Raw genomic sequence first — 15,322 nt, forward strand, 5'->3', positions numbered from 1 at the left:
AGTGGAGAAAGGGATTAAATAGATAAATAAACAAAGTAGAGAGGGACTTTGAATGGATCGATGATGAAGTTACTTGAATGAAGAAATGTGAGTTAACCCTTTGTAACTGAGAGACAAATGGAAAGGAAATGTTTTGTGATGTGTGACTAACTCCCTCCCTCCCTCCTCTTCCTTTGTTTCCATGTTTTGTTTTGTTTTCCTTTGGTATCAGGCATGGAGGAGGGATTCCAGAGTTTTGTGGAAAAATGCAATTAAAAGATGTTTATTTTGGTGCAGACTTTTTTGAAACCCCTGCATAGTTTTTTTTCACAACATGCATTTTCCATGAACTTTCTGAAGTTTCCTCCTATTTCCAGAATTTTGTGAACTTCTGGAACTCTTGTATCCTTTGATACAGAGCAGAAGCCAAGGACAACAAGAAAAAAGAGGACAAGCCGGTGCCGCGGCTCAATAGGCTAATCCTCCACCTTGTGGTGCCGGCACACCAGGTTCTAGTCCCGGTTGGGGCGCCGGATTCTGTCCCGGTTGCCCCTCTTCCAGGCCAGCTCTCTGCTGTGGCCCGGGAGTGCAGTGGAGGATGGCCCAGGTCCTTGGGTCCTGCACCCCATGGGAGACCAGGAGAAGCACCTGGCTCCTGCCTTCGGATCAGCGTGGTGTGCCTGCTGCAGTGCGCAGGCCGCGGCGGCCATTGGAGGATGAACCAACGGCAAAGGAAGACCTTTCTCTCTGTCTCTCTCTCTCTCATTGTCCACTCTGCCTGTCCAAAAAAAAAAAAAAAAAGACACAGACAGTTGGGTGGCTTTGCTGTCCAGGTTCTAAAAAGACATGAAAAGTATGCATAGTGCAAAGAAAAATAGAACAGCAAAACAGGTGACACTTCCAAACTGCATCTCAGGAGGGTGATTCATTTTTTTAAGAAGATTTTATTTATTTATTTGAGAGGTAAAGTTATAGGCAGTGAGACAGAGAGATAGAGAGAAAGGCCTACCATCTGCTGGTTCACCCCCCAACTGGCTGCAATGGTGGGAGCTGAGCTGAATTGAAGCCAGGAGCTTCTTCTAGGTCTCCGATGCAGATGCAGGGGCCCAAGGACTTGGGCCATCTTCCACTGCTTTCCCAGGTCACAGCAGAGAGCTGGATGGGAAGAGGAGCAGCCGGGACTAGAACTGGTACCCATATGGGATGCTGGAAACGCAGACAGTGGCTTCACTGCTACAGCATCGGCCCCAGGAGGGTGATTAAAAAAAAGAAGGTAACTGGGTACCTGAGGTTGAATTGGCAGGGCAGACAGTTTCCTCTTTAAAAGTGACTGAGGTGGCTTTGGAAGAATATGGCTATGGACCTTGCAGCTACTTCTATTTATTACATATCCACAGCCCTTTTCTAGTTTTAAGCTTTGCTATTGAAATGAGTCAGTGATGCAACGCAGGTTGCACCTGGATTATGGACAAACTCCACCTTATCCAAATGTGCCTTCACCATAGAAGTTGAAACAAGTACTTAGACTGGATAACAAAAGCTGCCTTAGCTTTGTCAGCTCTGGAACATTTATCTAGTCATTAATCCCATTTGCAAGAGGCCAGTCCTTCCAGTTGTGGGTTAGAGTAGAAGCAGAAGCAGTCTCTGCATTTTGGGATTGGAATTAAGTCCCTCATCCTAGTCCTGGGATCGTGTGATTGGTCAGGACTCTGGTGAAGCCTTGTGCATTGTCTAACCTGGATCCACAGTACCTGGAGGGCAGGAGAGCACCTGCAGTGCCTACTCCCATACATTACTGGTGCTTATCTCTGCCTTGATTCCTTAGCCTGCTTGGTCTCCGCAGACTCTATATAGGAGTGGGCCTCTCCTACTTTCTGTTGTTCCTTCTTCTTCATCATCAGATCCTTATCCCTGGATCCCTGCCCTTTGGGAGACACTGTTGCCTTAAAACAGTTCCTAGTTGCTATCTGGTTGGGATCCACTTAGCATTCTCTGCTGGGTCCTCACTTTCAAACTGGACCTCCTGGCACAGACGGGCTACCCAGTGCAGCTGTTTAACGTGCATGTGTTGTGGATGCTGTGGTTGGCCGCCAGAATCATCCTTCAGGACTGAGGTTCTCATTCCCCTGGCTGCTGGGAAGTTGGCAGCTGAATTGCTCTTCTCTTGGCCCAAGATTGCTGCCTCACTCCAGAGCATGTTTTCTATCCTGCACAACCCTCATCCAGGGACTGGCCCACTCACAGAATAAAGGCCCAGCCCCTTTGTTCAAGGCAGGGTCACTCAGAAGGACCATTCTGTCTTCAGAGCCTCTTCCTATCAGCTCTCTTACCTGGGCCCTGGCTCCATGCCCTTCCCAGCCAATCCCAACCACCAGACTCCCAGTGCACCTTGTGTCAGAGTCCACAACTGGGAAAAATGGTGCTTATGGATGAGCAGGCAGCAGTCAGATAAATCCAGCCACCTTGAGGAAGACAGCATCACCTGGGTCCTCCTCAGTGGTCTCTAATGCCTCCTGAGCGCTCAGGGATGGAGATTGGGCCCCTCTCCCTCTCCTGTTTTCTTTTCAGTTTAATAACACCAGTGGATAACTGTGGACGGAGCCAGTTTGTCCTGTTCTCTGTCTTGTTAACCATCCCTGGAAGTAGTGTTAGCTGGAGAGCTTCACTTAGTGTCTCCCTTTAAGAAGGCTGCAGACTTGGAAATCATTGCTTATAAAAACCCATCAACCAAGGGATATTTGCATTACAGATTCACTGCAGATTTCCTTTAAACAGCAAATTCTGGAGGTGGAGAGAGAGAGACATTCTCTCATTTTAAGGACAGGTATTGCATAAAGTGAATTATAATGGTAGGTTACTGACTTCCTCTTGGTTTCTTAGACTTTGAGTGCAAGATGGTCCCCAGAGCAGGGCTACCTTCTGAGGCCCACTGGAAGATCAGGATCTGAGGGAAAAGAGAGCCAAAAAACAAACAACCAAAAAACGAAAACAAACAAAGAAAAACCAGTGCTAACCTGGAGCCCTAAAGCCTGGATGGGGGCCTTTGGTTGCCTGAGCTTCTGCCTTTTCTTCTGCACAGCACCCGGCAAACATGAAATATTTTTATTCACTGCCTTCTCATTGTTTAGGAAAGATGCCTCTATTTTAACTTAAGAAAGCTGCAGACGTCCATCCATTTCCCACAGACAATTCTTTTATTGCTAGAGCTACGCCCTGAATTTTAAAACAGTACAATATCAGAGGGAAGGATAAAAAAGGAAGAAATCAGACAGCTAAAGCTCTTTGCTCCAAATGGGAAGGGTTTTATTTAATTATTTAAATTCAGAAGAATGTGAATGTTTTTGTATTTATTGCATGGGATCTTATTCAGCATTTAAAGGAGACTTAAAGAATTTCTGTGTTCTGTTCAGTAATTATGATAAACGTGCTTTCATCTTGGAATGAAATAAAAATGGTCTCCTTTTCTTTTCTTTTTTTTTTTTTTTTTTTTTTGACAGGCAGAGTGGACAGTGAGAGAGAGAGACAGAGAGAAAGGTCTTCCTTTGCCGTTGGTTCACCCTCTAATGGCCGCCGCGGTAGCGCGCTGCGGCCGGCGCACCACGCTGTTCCGATGGCAGGAGCCAGGTGCTTCTCCTGGTCTCCCATGGGGTGCAGAGCCCAAACACTTGGGCCATCCTCCACTGCACTCCCTGGCCACAGCAGAGAGCTGGCCTGGAAGAGGGGCAACCGGGACAGGATCGGTGCCCCGACCGGGAATAGAACCCGGTGTGCCGGCGCCGCAAGGCGGAGGATTAGCCTGTTGAGCCACGGCGCCGGCCAAAAATGGTCTCCTTTTCAAGTGATTTTGAATCCCCAAGTTTTCCAAGGCATAGATCTATTTGGTAACTTTGTTAACAGGGAGTGCAACAATGTAAATGTCTTCATTTATTGGCATTTTGTCTTTAGAATTTATCAAGAGGGAACTGAGGTATCCATGTTCACTGAAATATGAAGTCAGTATAATGAATATTTAGTATGTGAAGCTTTTACATCAGAAAAGTTTGGAATGTGCCTTAAAAATACACCCAGGTGGTTTTGGTTATGGTTTGGCCACTCCCTGAAGTACTCATGGTATGAGGCTGAGATTGGAGTGGAAAGGGTTGCTTTCAAGTTTTTGGTTCAATCCTCCCTCAACTTTACAGACGAAGAATTTCAATTTAGGAAAGGTGACATGACGTACCTAAAACCGCACAGCAATTCAAGGGTAGACCTGGACTAGAGAAGGGAGGGTCACCTCAGTCTCTGTCCTCCACCAGCCAGATCCCACCAGCACTGTTCATTTGGGGGTTGGCTGATGACACCCTGTCTGATCCTCTCTGTTTCATTCTTAAACCAGAATCTCTGCCTCTGAACAGAGCCATGAGCTTCCTGAGGTCAAGTGTGCAAGCTCCATGAAGGTGCAGCTCAGATTCCTATTTCTCCATGAAGTTCTGGAGTCCCCCAGAGTGGTTTTCCTCACTTGTGTCATGCCCTGCACTCAGTGACTATGCTACTTTCCCCTGCACTACGAGCTGAGCTTACTAAGTGTTCTGTAGAGATATTTCCTGTCTTCCAGCACGGAACACCCAGTCTCTGGTGGTTTCTGCTTTCATACTGTCTCTTGCTTCCAGCCCTTTTTTCCTCACCCACTGTTCCTGTAGGCCATTTTTTTCTCTACCTTGCCCGTTCTAGAATCCCCTAATCTGTTTTCCCTCACTCCATCCTGACTTCCCCCTACCTAATCTAGATTACTCTAGACTTTCTCTGTGTCACTCGCATGTTCAATATCTTCTCTCCCCTTTGTTAAGAAATACATTAGACCCAAACTGTCCAGTGTGGCAGCCACCACCCACATATGACCACTGAGGGGTTAATATATGGCCAGTCTGAATTTAAAACACAAATTGGATGTTAAAGGTTTAGTAAGAGGAAAGAATGTAAAATATTGCATTCATAATTTTTGCATTACATGTTGAAAAAATAATGGATGGCATATACTGGATTATGTAAAATATTTTTATTAAAGTTGATTTTACAAGTGTGGCTACTGGGAAATGATAAATTACTCGTGTGACTCACATTGTGTTTCTCCTGGACAGCGCCTCCCTAGATGAATCAGATTATCTGTGTGTCCCGAGCTCCCTACCTTCATGGACACTGTTGCCACCCTCTGCGCCTCCCCACCCGTCTCTGCTGGCCGTGGCTGGATCCCAGCCTTGGTTACAGGTCCACCCCAGGTGTGACAGACTTCACGGACTGTGGCACTGTTGCCAATTGTATGTGCTTTCTCTGTTGAAGCAGTGTATGGTGGTATTAATGATGCCGATTCTGGAGCTAGAGACTGCCTGGGTTGCCATCTACAAAATGTATGCAGTCTGTAAAATCTGTAGCTTTTTGAGGTTAAGCAAAGGTATATATACCATCAATACAAGATCCAGCACGAGAACTCAGTGAGGACTTTTAATTTATAGCTGCTCCCTGTGAAAGGTTTAAGCCACACAGGTCAGACCTAATGACAACTACTTCCTTGGAAGGGGAGAGGGGTGAACGCGTTCCGTAGTTTGGAACTGGCTCTGCAGTTTGGCATGGGTACTGGTCAGTCTGTAAAATGCCAGTGAGCTGTCCCCGACTCTTCACTCTCCACTCACTGTGCACAAGAGGACCAGGAGTGAGCCTCAATACCCCCACATGGTGCCTCTCTTTTGGGTTCAGATACTTGGATCTCTTGTAAGTCTCGCCTGATAGTCTTTGAAAGAAATGATAAGGAGCAGCCTTCTATTAAATGTTTCAATTCCTGCTCCCTGATTTTAAAAAGTTCGGTCAGTTGGAACTCTCTCATTGGAAAGTGCAATCTGAATGACTCTTCTCCGTGACAGCCATTTCAGAGCACCCAGGAGGCTGAGAGGAGTTTATGAATGATCACGTAACCACGACGTTAAGAAGATCCCCTGCATAATGGATTTTCCAAGTCATTTGTGCAACGACTAGATTAAAAACATGAAGCCTCAGAGGAAAATAGTAAACACATCTAAGCCCCGACTCAAAACCCATTTAAAGTTTTCTAAAGGACGCAAAGCAAAATCACCCAGTCTCTACTGCCCAACCTAGAATCCTCCTACCAATAATGTAACATGACAAGAATAGCTCTGGTAAATAAAACTACATGTTGAATTTCCCCTGGGGAACATCTATGTCATCTGTAATGATTTCTCAAAAATATTTTTCAGAAGCAGAGAATATTATGTTGTCAGGGCAGTGACATCGCAGATTTGCTTCTGGAAGCTCTCTCGTTACAAGCTTCTCTTTCTGATGCTTACAAACCCTTTTTTCTCTCTTTTGAGTGATCTTGTAAAAGCTGGCTGCAATAGATACACCCCATGCTTTTAATTAATCTGAGAGGATGGATTCGAAATGCCTGAGATTACTGGCATATACGCCTTCCCTTTTCATGAACTCACCTGCCCTGGTAGGCATTTATTTATGTGAAGAATACAAACAAAACAAAACACCAAGAATCCTTGTCTGGAAGCATCATGGTAAGCATATCATTGGTTCAGCAGGTTGCTCTGCATGCCTGGAACCATTAGCTTTTCTCTCTAGGTGCTTTGGCTGGGCAGGCAGGACCCCAGCCAGTGTATTTAGGTGTTAGGCAGGTATGTTTTAGAGGCGGTTCAATTTGGGCTGAAAGGACCAAACTCTTGGACTCCAGGCAATAATGAGCTGTGCTATTTTGGGATTCGAACTTACTCAACTCCCAGACGAGAAGACCTGGTGGGTCATTTTCTCTAATTAACACCTCCCAGGAACAAAACTGTGCTATCCGGCTTGCCGCTTGCATGGTAGATATTTACTGCTCCACCTCACACAAGGGCTGTGGTTCTTTCTGCTTCCTCTGCGTCATCAGATGGTGACAATAATGCTCTGTAATTATGGGAAACCTTTATTTCTGAGGATGTTTGACCCTGTGGTCCCGTTTGTCTTCGCCACACTGAGCCCCCTCAGGGCAGGAATCAGCAGGCCCCTTTCGCATGGCACAGAGGTTCCATCACAGGATCAAACCTATACAGTAGGGGTGGGGACCTGATGCCAGAGCCCATGGCTGCCCCCATGCATCTCCTCGATCAATTGTGATGATTTGGGGACCGTGTTGGACCTCATCCTGTCACCCCAGAGCCTCTCCAGCCCTGTGTGTGCAGAACTGCTCTTCCTGCTCTCAGGACTGGAGAGTCCAGGGGCAACCTCCCCACATCAGAGTCAGCAGCGAGGGGAGGACGCCTTCATTTTGGAAGTTGAGTTTTTTTTGTTTTTTTTTTTTAAATAAGTAGGACTCCTCCGAAGTTGGAGGAAGCCTCAAAGAACTGTGGGTTTTAGGCCACACAGAGAGCAGCTGTGTGTGGTTTCCTGCCAGGGAGGAGTGGCCTCTCCCAGGGAGGCAAAAGCTGGCGGTAAATGAGGACCCTGTGGACAAACACCTAGAAGCTGCCCACCAAGTCAGACAGCCCTCCTGTTTGGAGGCTGGGATTATTTTAATTCCTTTCCTGAGTGAGGGAGAAAGGCAGGTGGAAAATTTGCTAGCATCTGCATGAAGTGTGATTTTTGAAAAAGATTCTTTATTTGAGAGGTGGAAAGACAGAAAGAGAGGTCTTTTTTGTTTTTTTTTTTAAACTTTTATTTAATAAATATAAATTTCGAAAGCACAACTTTTGGATTGTAGTGGTTTTTCCCCTGATAACCACTCTCCCACTCACAAATCATCCCATCTCCTACTCCCTCTCCCATCCCATTCTTCACTAAGATTCATTTTTAAATTAGGTATCTTTTGAAATCAATGGGCTATTATGTCTTCAATAAGTGGTCACAAATAGCACTGTAAGAATGGGGAAATCTACATGGTATCTCACTGGGTGAAAAGAGTGGAAGGAAATGGTGCAAAATCATATTGACATGGATGTAACCACTCCAAGAAGGAAGGGCAGAGAGGGGAAAAACCTTGGTTAACACCACAAATGGCCGCAATGGCCAGAGCTGGGCTGATCCGAAGCCACAAGCCGGGAGCTTCTTTCAAGTCTCCCACATGGGTGTGGGGGCCCAAGCACTTAGACCATCCTCCACTGCCTTCCCAAGCCATCACCTGGGAGCTGGATTAGAAGAGGAGCAGCCAGGACTCAAACTGGTGCCCTTATAGGATGGTAGTGCTGCAGGCGGAGGCTTAACCTATGCCACAGTGCCGGCCCCATGAAGTGTGATTTTTCTTGAACACAGGGTAACTGCTGGAACAGAGCATATATACTCCTATGGAGCCAACCCTTTGCAGCCTGGCTGTGAGCCTCAGGGCCTTGCTCCACCATAGTAACTCTACTGGCTTTGAATCCTGCACTGCACAGTTGTGCAGCGGGTTAATCCTCTGGGAAAGTAGCAGATGATGGTTCAAGTCCTGGGGTCCTTGTCACTCATGTGGGAGACTCAGATTATGTTGCTGGCTCCTGGCTTCAGCCCAGCCCAGCTCTGGCATTTGGATGGTAAACTAGTGAATGGAAGATCTCTCTCTCTCTCACTGCCTTGCAAATAAATGTCTTAAAAAAAAAAAAAAAAGTAAAACCTCATGGGTGAGATCAGAAAACGTACATTGCCAAGACACTGTCTTGTAGCCACTCTGGGAGATTGCACTTTGGTGCCTCATTTCTAGACAAGGAAAGGAGCCAACCTGAGGGCCTTGGGAAGCAGGTAGAGGTGAACCCTGAGTTAACCTCATTTGCTACTTTTGAAATAAAAAATAAGGAAGCAAAAACCAAAGGAGTTACTGCTCCACAAGGTGAGGACTGGCTCGGATGCCTCAGGGATCTGGACGTGAACTTGGGTTCTACACGTCTGATGAGTGTCTTGCCAGGAGCCCTCATTCATTTTCCCCCAAAGAATGATCTTTCAAGTGAGAAAACCTGGTCTGTCCAAGACTTCCGGCAATGAGTCCCTTTATCGGCACAACTGGGTTTAAGAATCGCCTCCTAAGTGTGAGAGCTGAGTCTGATCCGAAGTTCAAGATCAACCACTGCCTCTGTTCCTCCCCAACCCCAGCCTTTTTTTTTTTTAAGAGGGGTTGTTGGTAGGGAAGAGGGACATAAGCTTTCTGAATTCCCTGGCCCAGCTGCAGGGAAACTAAGGGTAGGGCCACAGAGTTCTTTTTGAAAGAACTTGGTAGGCTTTGCTCTGGCTGGTGGATTTTTTTCCTGGGGATTGTTTCCTGGTATCCTGTACTGCCTATCCATCTCAATTCAGGCTGCCTTGGTGAGGTTTCTTGTTTTTGTTTTTTGTTTGTTTTTTTTTGTTTTTAAAGATCTTGGGCTATGGGTTGATTCTATTCTACTGAGTGAATTAAAAACAAACAGGAGAAGTTAAAATAATCCAGATGGGATATTCTAATGTGAGCAAGTTTGGGTCTTGGACATTTAGGTTTAGTATATAATATATGTTTCCTTTTTGCATTGATTTATTAATCCTTCAGCTGTCTATTCAATTATTATGTAGCTGAGTAAATATTTTAATTGTATTACATGTAAAATTCTGGGACTCCTGAGGTGAATGGGACCTCTTCAAGTAGTTTTTTTTTTTAAAGGTTTATTCATTTATTTGAAAGTCAGAGTTAGAGAGAGAGAGAGAGAGAGAGAGAGATCTCCCATCTGCTGGTATATTCCCCCAGATGGCTGCAATGGCTGACATTGAACCAGGCTGAAGCCAGGAGCTTTTTCTGGGTCTCTCATATGGGTGCAGTGCCCAAGCCATTGGGTCATCCTCCGCTGCTTTCCCAGATGCAATAGCAGGGAGCTGGATTGGAAACAGAGCAGCAAGGACTCAAACTGGCCCTCATGTGGGATGCCAGCACTGAAGATAGCTGCTTAACCTGCCGCACCACAGCACCAGCCCCCAAGTAGTTCTAACTCTAGTACAAAGATTCAAAACCAAGGGATGGGAAGGATTTGTCTTTCAAAGGAGTATTTGGCAAATGCCTTGATACGTTAGTTGGCTGTCACAGTTTGGGAGGGCAGTCCTACTAGCATCTGGTGGTCAGAGGTCAAAGCTGTTGCTAAACATACCACAATGTACAAAACAGTCCCCCAGGTGTATCTGGCCCCCAAATGTTAATAGTGCTGAGGTCCAGAAACCTGCTCTAACAAAAGAGGACACATGAAATAAATGACTACATTATGGTGGGATATGTGACAAAATATATATAAGTACAGGGTATCCAAGCAGGTATGTGGTGGGAGAAGCTGGAGGCAGTGGTGTGTGTGTGTGTGTGTGTACCCAGTAGACACTGGAGAAGGCTTCATAGCAAAGTGACTTCTAATCATGGTTTTGACTTGAAGCCTTTACAACCATCCATCCAAGAATGGCTTTTACTGCAAGCTCATGAATCAAGAAATACATATTGGGATTTTTCTCACATGACTCTCTGGGTTATTTAATCAAATATTCCTGGTGATTTTATATCTTCTCTGTCAAAAAAAAAAAAAATTCCCCAAAGAGCCTGGGAGAGGCATGAAGATGGAAGAATTCATTCTACCTTGTTCCTCCTCAGCAAAGATTCACTGGTCACCTGTGTGTGTGGTTCTTCTACCTGGATTCTTTCCTTCCCGGCTCAGCTTCCTACCCCTTTGCTCATGAAGGCTTTCTTTGGAGACTTGAGTCTGCCAGGCATCGATCCATTGTCTGAATCCCTTAGAGCCTCGTTGCCTGTCTATATGCACACCAACCTCTGGGGTGTGTTTCCATCTAGCTTATGGGCTCCTGAAGGACAGGCACCACGCCCTTCACATGAGCGCTCCTCCACAGCACTGAACACCACTGTCTCAACCCTGATTTCCCATGGCAGCAAAAGAGGAAGACATGCAGGCAAGATGTCAGGGATGACTCTCTGTCTTCCTGTGACACTGTACTGGTGGACACGCACATTTCATCCTTCCAGAGTCTCTGGATTTTATCTTATAATAAAACCCAAAAGTTTAATTTCTGTTCAGTAGGCACAACATGCAAGAAATAAATTGCCGTAATTATTATTAGCATTTTCTTACTAACAGATTTTTCAGAAGCTGTTTCCATATCAAGCAGATCAACCTTTCTGTTGTCATAGAGACAAAGATCTTTATATAACCATGGACAAGGTGAGAGCTTTTTTCCCCTCTCCCTCCTTCCAGTTGCCTGGAATTAATAAGAAAAGGAAAATTTTTTTAAAATTATTTTTTCTTATGCTTTTTCCCCTCCAATTAAAACAAGTGAAAACATGGGAAGCTATTTTTTTGTGTCATAGTTTAGATTTTCAATACCTATGTTTTTAATAAAATATAGAAGAGGAGGACAGATATGAACAGTTTGAAGCCATTTTCAAAATTTGCAAGCAGTGGGCTTGCTAATGAAAAGCAGTTATAATCCAGGTACTCTTCCCCTTCATCTTTTAAAACCAAATAATAACTTTAGACAGAGGTCTTAGAAGGCAGAGTTACCGAGGTTTGAAATGACTAAAGAACGGGCTGGCGCCGGGGCTCAACAGGCTAATCCTCTGCCTAGCGGCGCCGGCACACCGGGTTCTAGTCCTGGTCAGGGTGCCGGTTCTGTCCCAGTTGCCCCTCTTCCAGGCCAGGTCTCTGCTATGGCCTGGGAGTGCAGTGGAGGATGGCCCAAGTGCTTGGGCCCTGCACCCCATGGGAGACCAGGATAAGCACCTGGCTCCTGCCTTGGGATCAGCGCGGTGCGCCAGCCGCGGCGGCCATTGGAGGGTGAACCAACGGCAAAGGAAGACCTTTCTCTCTGTCTCTCTCTCTCACTGTCCACTCTGCCTGTCAAAAAAATAAAAAAATGAAATGACTAAAGAACAATGAGCATTTATCAGGTGTCTGCTGGTGAATTTGAAGGCATTCTGCAGTAGTTGCTTCTCTCAGTCCTCAGAACCTATAGTGTTCCCCTTGTCCCTTTGGAGTCCAGTCCCTGGTAAGCAGATACATGACCACAGCCCTCATCTGCTGCGAGCCTTAGCTGATCATTTCGGCTCTCTTTTTCCTAGGTACTCCTGATAACTTGTTATCCATGGCATTTCTCTGTCTTGTAATTATCACTTACTGTTCATTCATTCACCCTCAAAAAAAGACAACTTCAGCATGAGCTCAGCTACTTTCCCTATCCTTTGCCTCAATACTAAGCTATTGCTTTACCTGTCCAACTCTTGCTAATATCCCCACTCTGTCCCTTCCCCCAGGTCTTAGAATGATGCTCTCCTCCTACTCTCGTATCTTCAGTCTGTCCTTCTCTTTCCTCAAGCCTGCTTATTTGATATCTGTCTTCGAGTTTGGGGGTGGCAATTTTATTGCCTTTTTGCAATAAGCAGGTGTTGTGTTCGCGTGAGGTGTGTGGGGAAGGGAACTGTGTAGTCTAGGGAAGGGTACTCCTTGCTTGTCGAGAGTCCGCCTCTGTGGCGAGCAGTACCTTGGTTCTCAGACTTGAGCAGCAGGCATGGGAACTGCCTGTGGCACGTTGTCACTCTGTAGACTACCCGACCTGCCCGGAGTTTCTGAGTCAGTAGGTGGGGCTGGGCCTGAATGTGCTTGTCTGTTTCCCAGGTGATGCCCCTGCCGCTGGTCAAGGATCACGGTGAGGAGCATAGCCTTAAAGTACCAACCCTCTGATTGCCTCATACATCTCTCTTGTCGTATGGGTGCTGGCATCACTGTGATGTGCTGAAGGGATTGCTTTGTTTTGGCCTACATAGCCTCTGCCTTCATAGGCGTCTCCCATGAAGGTCAAGATCATCTCTCCATCATTAGTCCTCAGGAGTTTGTGAAGCTCACCACCCTTGGCTCAGGAGCCTAACTGTCTAGGAGATGGTCGGGGCTAAGACAGGGCCTGTGTGTCACATCTTAGATTTTAAATACCTATGTTTTTAATGACATATAGAAGATAAGGAAAGATATAAACATTTTTGAATGATATCGCTTTCAAAATATGCAGCAGTGGGCTTGTTAGCGATATGTAGTTGTAATCAATGTACCTTCTCCCTCACTTCTTTTAAAACGAAATAGTGAAATAAACTAACATTTACTAAGGGAGGGAGGGAGGGAAGGGCTCTCCGGAATCCCTTGTGGACGGTACAGGGGCCTCAGAGCCTGGAGAATTAGCTCTTTCTGAGAACCAGACTTGCCAGCCTGGGTGCTGCTGCACTTAAGCTTGTGCCCCTCTCCCACCTCCACGACAAACCCAGCCACCTTGAGGAGCTCCAGACTTCTCTCAACCATGCTCTGGGGGCAGCACAAGAAAACATTTCACTTGGCTTTTTCACTTTAGCCTTCTGCAGAGGGAAATTCTCTTACAAAGACAAGCACATAGAAAAAGATAAGTAACAGATAAAGTCCCATCTTTGCTATCTAACAACTGTGGGACCTTGAGCAAGTTACCCCATCTCTTTGAGTTTAGGTCCTTCTAATCTGGATGATAAATGCCAGGCCCCTGTCGTTCAGAAGAGCAAGTGGGAGGCTAGCCAGGGAGGGACAAGGGCTGGGGCTGGCAAGGCAGCTTCCATGGGTTTGCTGATTGATTGAAACAAGTTCTATCAGCATGGTCATTGCCTTCAGGGAATGGAGTTGACTAGGTAATTAATCGAGGCTAATTAATATAAACCCTTCAACCCTTAAACTGTATCTCTCAATCACAAATATTCCCAGAGGCCATTAACTCTTCCACAAGGAGGGGCCCGGTTCTGCTGGAAGGCGAATCCATTCTGGTCCCAGACAGACGGCTGGGGCGCAAAGGAGACTGGGCAGAGAGTCCTTTCCCAGCATCATCGAATTCCATCATCTGTAATAAGGGGCTCCCCCTCCCCCGCCATGCCCTCTCTCTTTTACCAGCTTTACTGAGATGCAAATCATGTAACAAAATTCACCCAAGTGTGAGAGGAGTCTTCAGAAATTTCGTGGAAAATGCATATTTAAAAAAAAAAAATGCTGCACGGATTTCAAAGTTTTTTTGCACCAAAAGAAATTCCATTTTTAATTCCATTTTCCATGAACTTTTTGGGGGAGCCTCACACAGCGCTCTGATTTTTACCAAGTCCATGTGCAACCATCACCACAGTCTAATTTTTGAAAATTTTCATGACTGGCCAAACCTACATCCATGAGTAGTCACCTCTTCCTCCCGCCCACTCCCCCCTCCACCCCCTGTCAACTACTTACCTATTCCTAGTCCATCTGGGCATTTTCTAGAAATGGGCTAATCTAGTAGGTGGAACTCATATTTAAAGAAAGGAAGCCGACCCGGCTCGGCCGTGACGCCCAGGACCAAAGTCTCCTCTCTCTACCCGGTCCTTCCGGGAACAGCGTTCTCTACTTGCTCACAGATACAGAGGCAGCACGCAGGCCTTCCGCTGCTCAGATTGAAAAGCAAGGACGCGTGGGCGGGGGGTGGAGCAGGGGCTCGCAGGTTCAAAGGATGCGGGGGGCACAGCCCCTTTGACGGACCAAGTAACTCGGACCGTGGGTCATGGGTACTTCGTTCCCAGCCAGCCCAGAGTGCCAAAGGCCACCGTAACCTAAGCCAACCTGCATAAGACGTCTTCGGGACGGGCTGCTGCTGACAGAGAAGCATCACGCCCAGGTTCCACGCCCACTGTTGGGAGCCCATTTAGGGACAGAGAGCCGGTCTGGGGCTGCTAGGGGCGCCGGAGGGCAAAGATTAGGTTCTCACCACCCTCGAAGGTGGGGAAGTTTGGTGGGACCAAGTCTCTCGCTAACCTTCCAGACGGAGGGAACCAAACGAAGAGGGAAGAAGGCGGCCCAGGGCGAGTGAGGGTCGCGCGTGGAGGGGGCCGCGGCGGGAGCAGGGCGTACTCACAGTCGTGTGAGGCCGGGCCTGGGGCCGCGGCAGCGCAGGGCGCCGTCGGGCGCGCAGGTGCAGGGCTCAGGGCAGCGCGCCCCGTGCAGCACTCGGGGCAAAGGCTGCAGCAGCAGCAGCGCCAGCAGCAACCGGAGCGCCAGGAGCCGCGGCCCCATGGCCGGCGAGCCTGAGCGGGCTCCTGCGACTGGGCCAGTGTCCTGGATGGCCCCTGAAGTGCGGTCCGCATCCTCTGCCCGCCCCTCGGTCCGCCCCTGCCCTCCCCTTTTTCCGCGCCCCCGGAGAAGCCTCTGCTTTCCTGGCCCCGGGAGAGTGGCCAGAGACCCCACCACTGCCTCTCTACTGCTTTGCGCTGGCCTGTCCTCTGCATCTGCAGATGGCCCTACTGCTAGGAGGGGGAGTGGTGGCGCGGCGGGCGAGTGCTTTGGATTGGAGGCAGGAGGTTCTGAACTCT

The 15,322-nt window shown here is 47.2% G+C and overlaps 1 protein-coding gene across 1 annotated transcript in view; it reads right to left on the reverse strand.

Moving 5' to 3' along the window:
* The window catches only part of LHCGR (luteinizing hormone/choriogonadotropin receptor), a 51,753-nt gene extending 36,727 nt beyond the window's left edge, over nucleotides 1-15,026 (reverse strand). The window contains exon 1 of the mRNA XM_062210200.1: nucleotides 14,869-15,026. Coding sequence (XP_062066184.1) covers nucleotides 14,869-15,026 — 158 coding nt within the window. The remainder of the gene's footprint in view (nucleotides 1-14,868) is intronic.
* Between the last annotated feature and the right edge of the window lie 296 nt (nucleotides 15,027-15,322).

This window comes from Lepus europaeus, chromosome 13 (genome assembly GCF_033115175.1).
Source record: "Lepus europaeus isolate LE1 chromosome 13, mLepTim1.pri, whole genome shotgun sequence".
Lineage (NCBI taxonomy): Eukaryota > Metazoa > Chordata > Mammalia > Lagomorpha > Leporidae > Lepus > Lepus europaeus.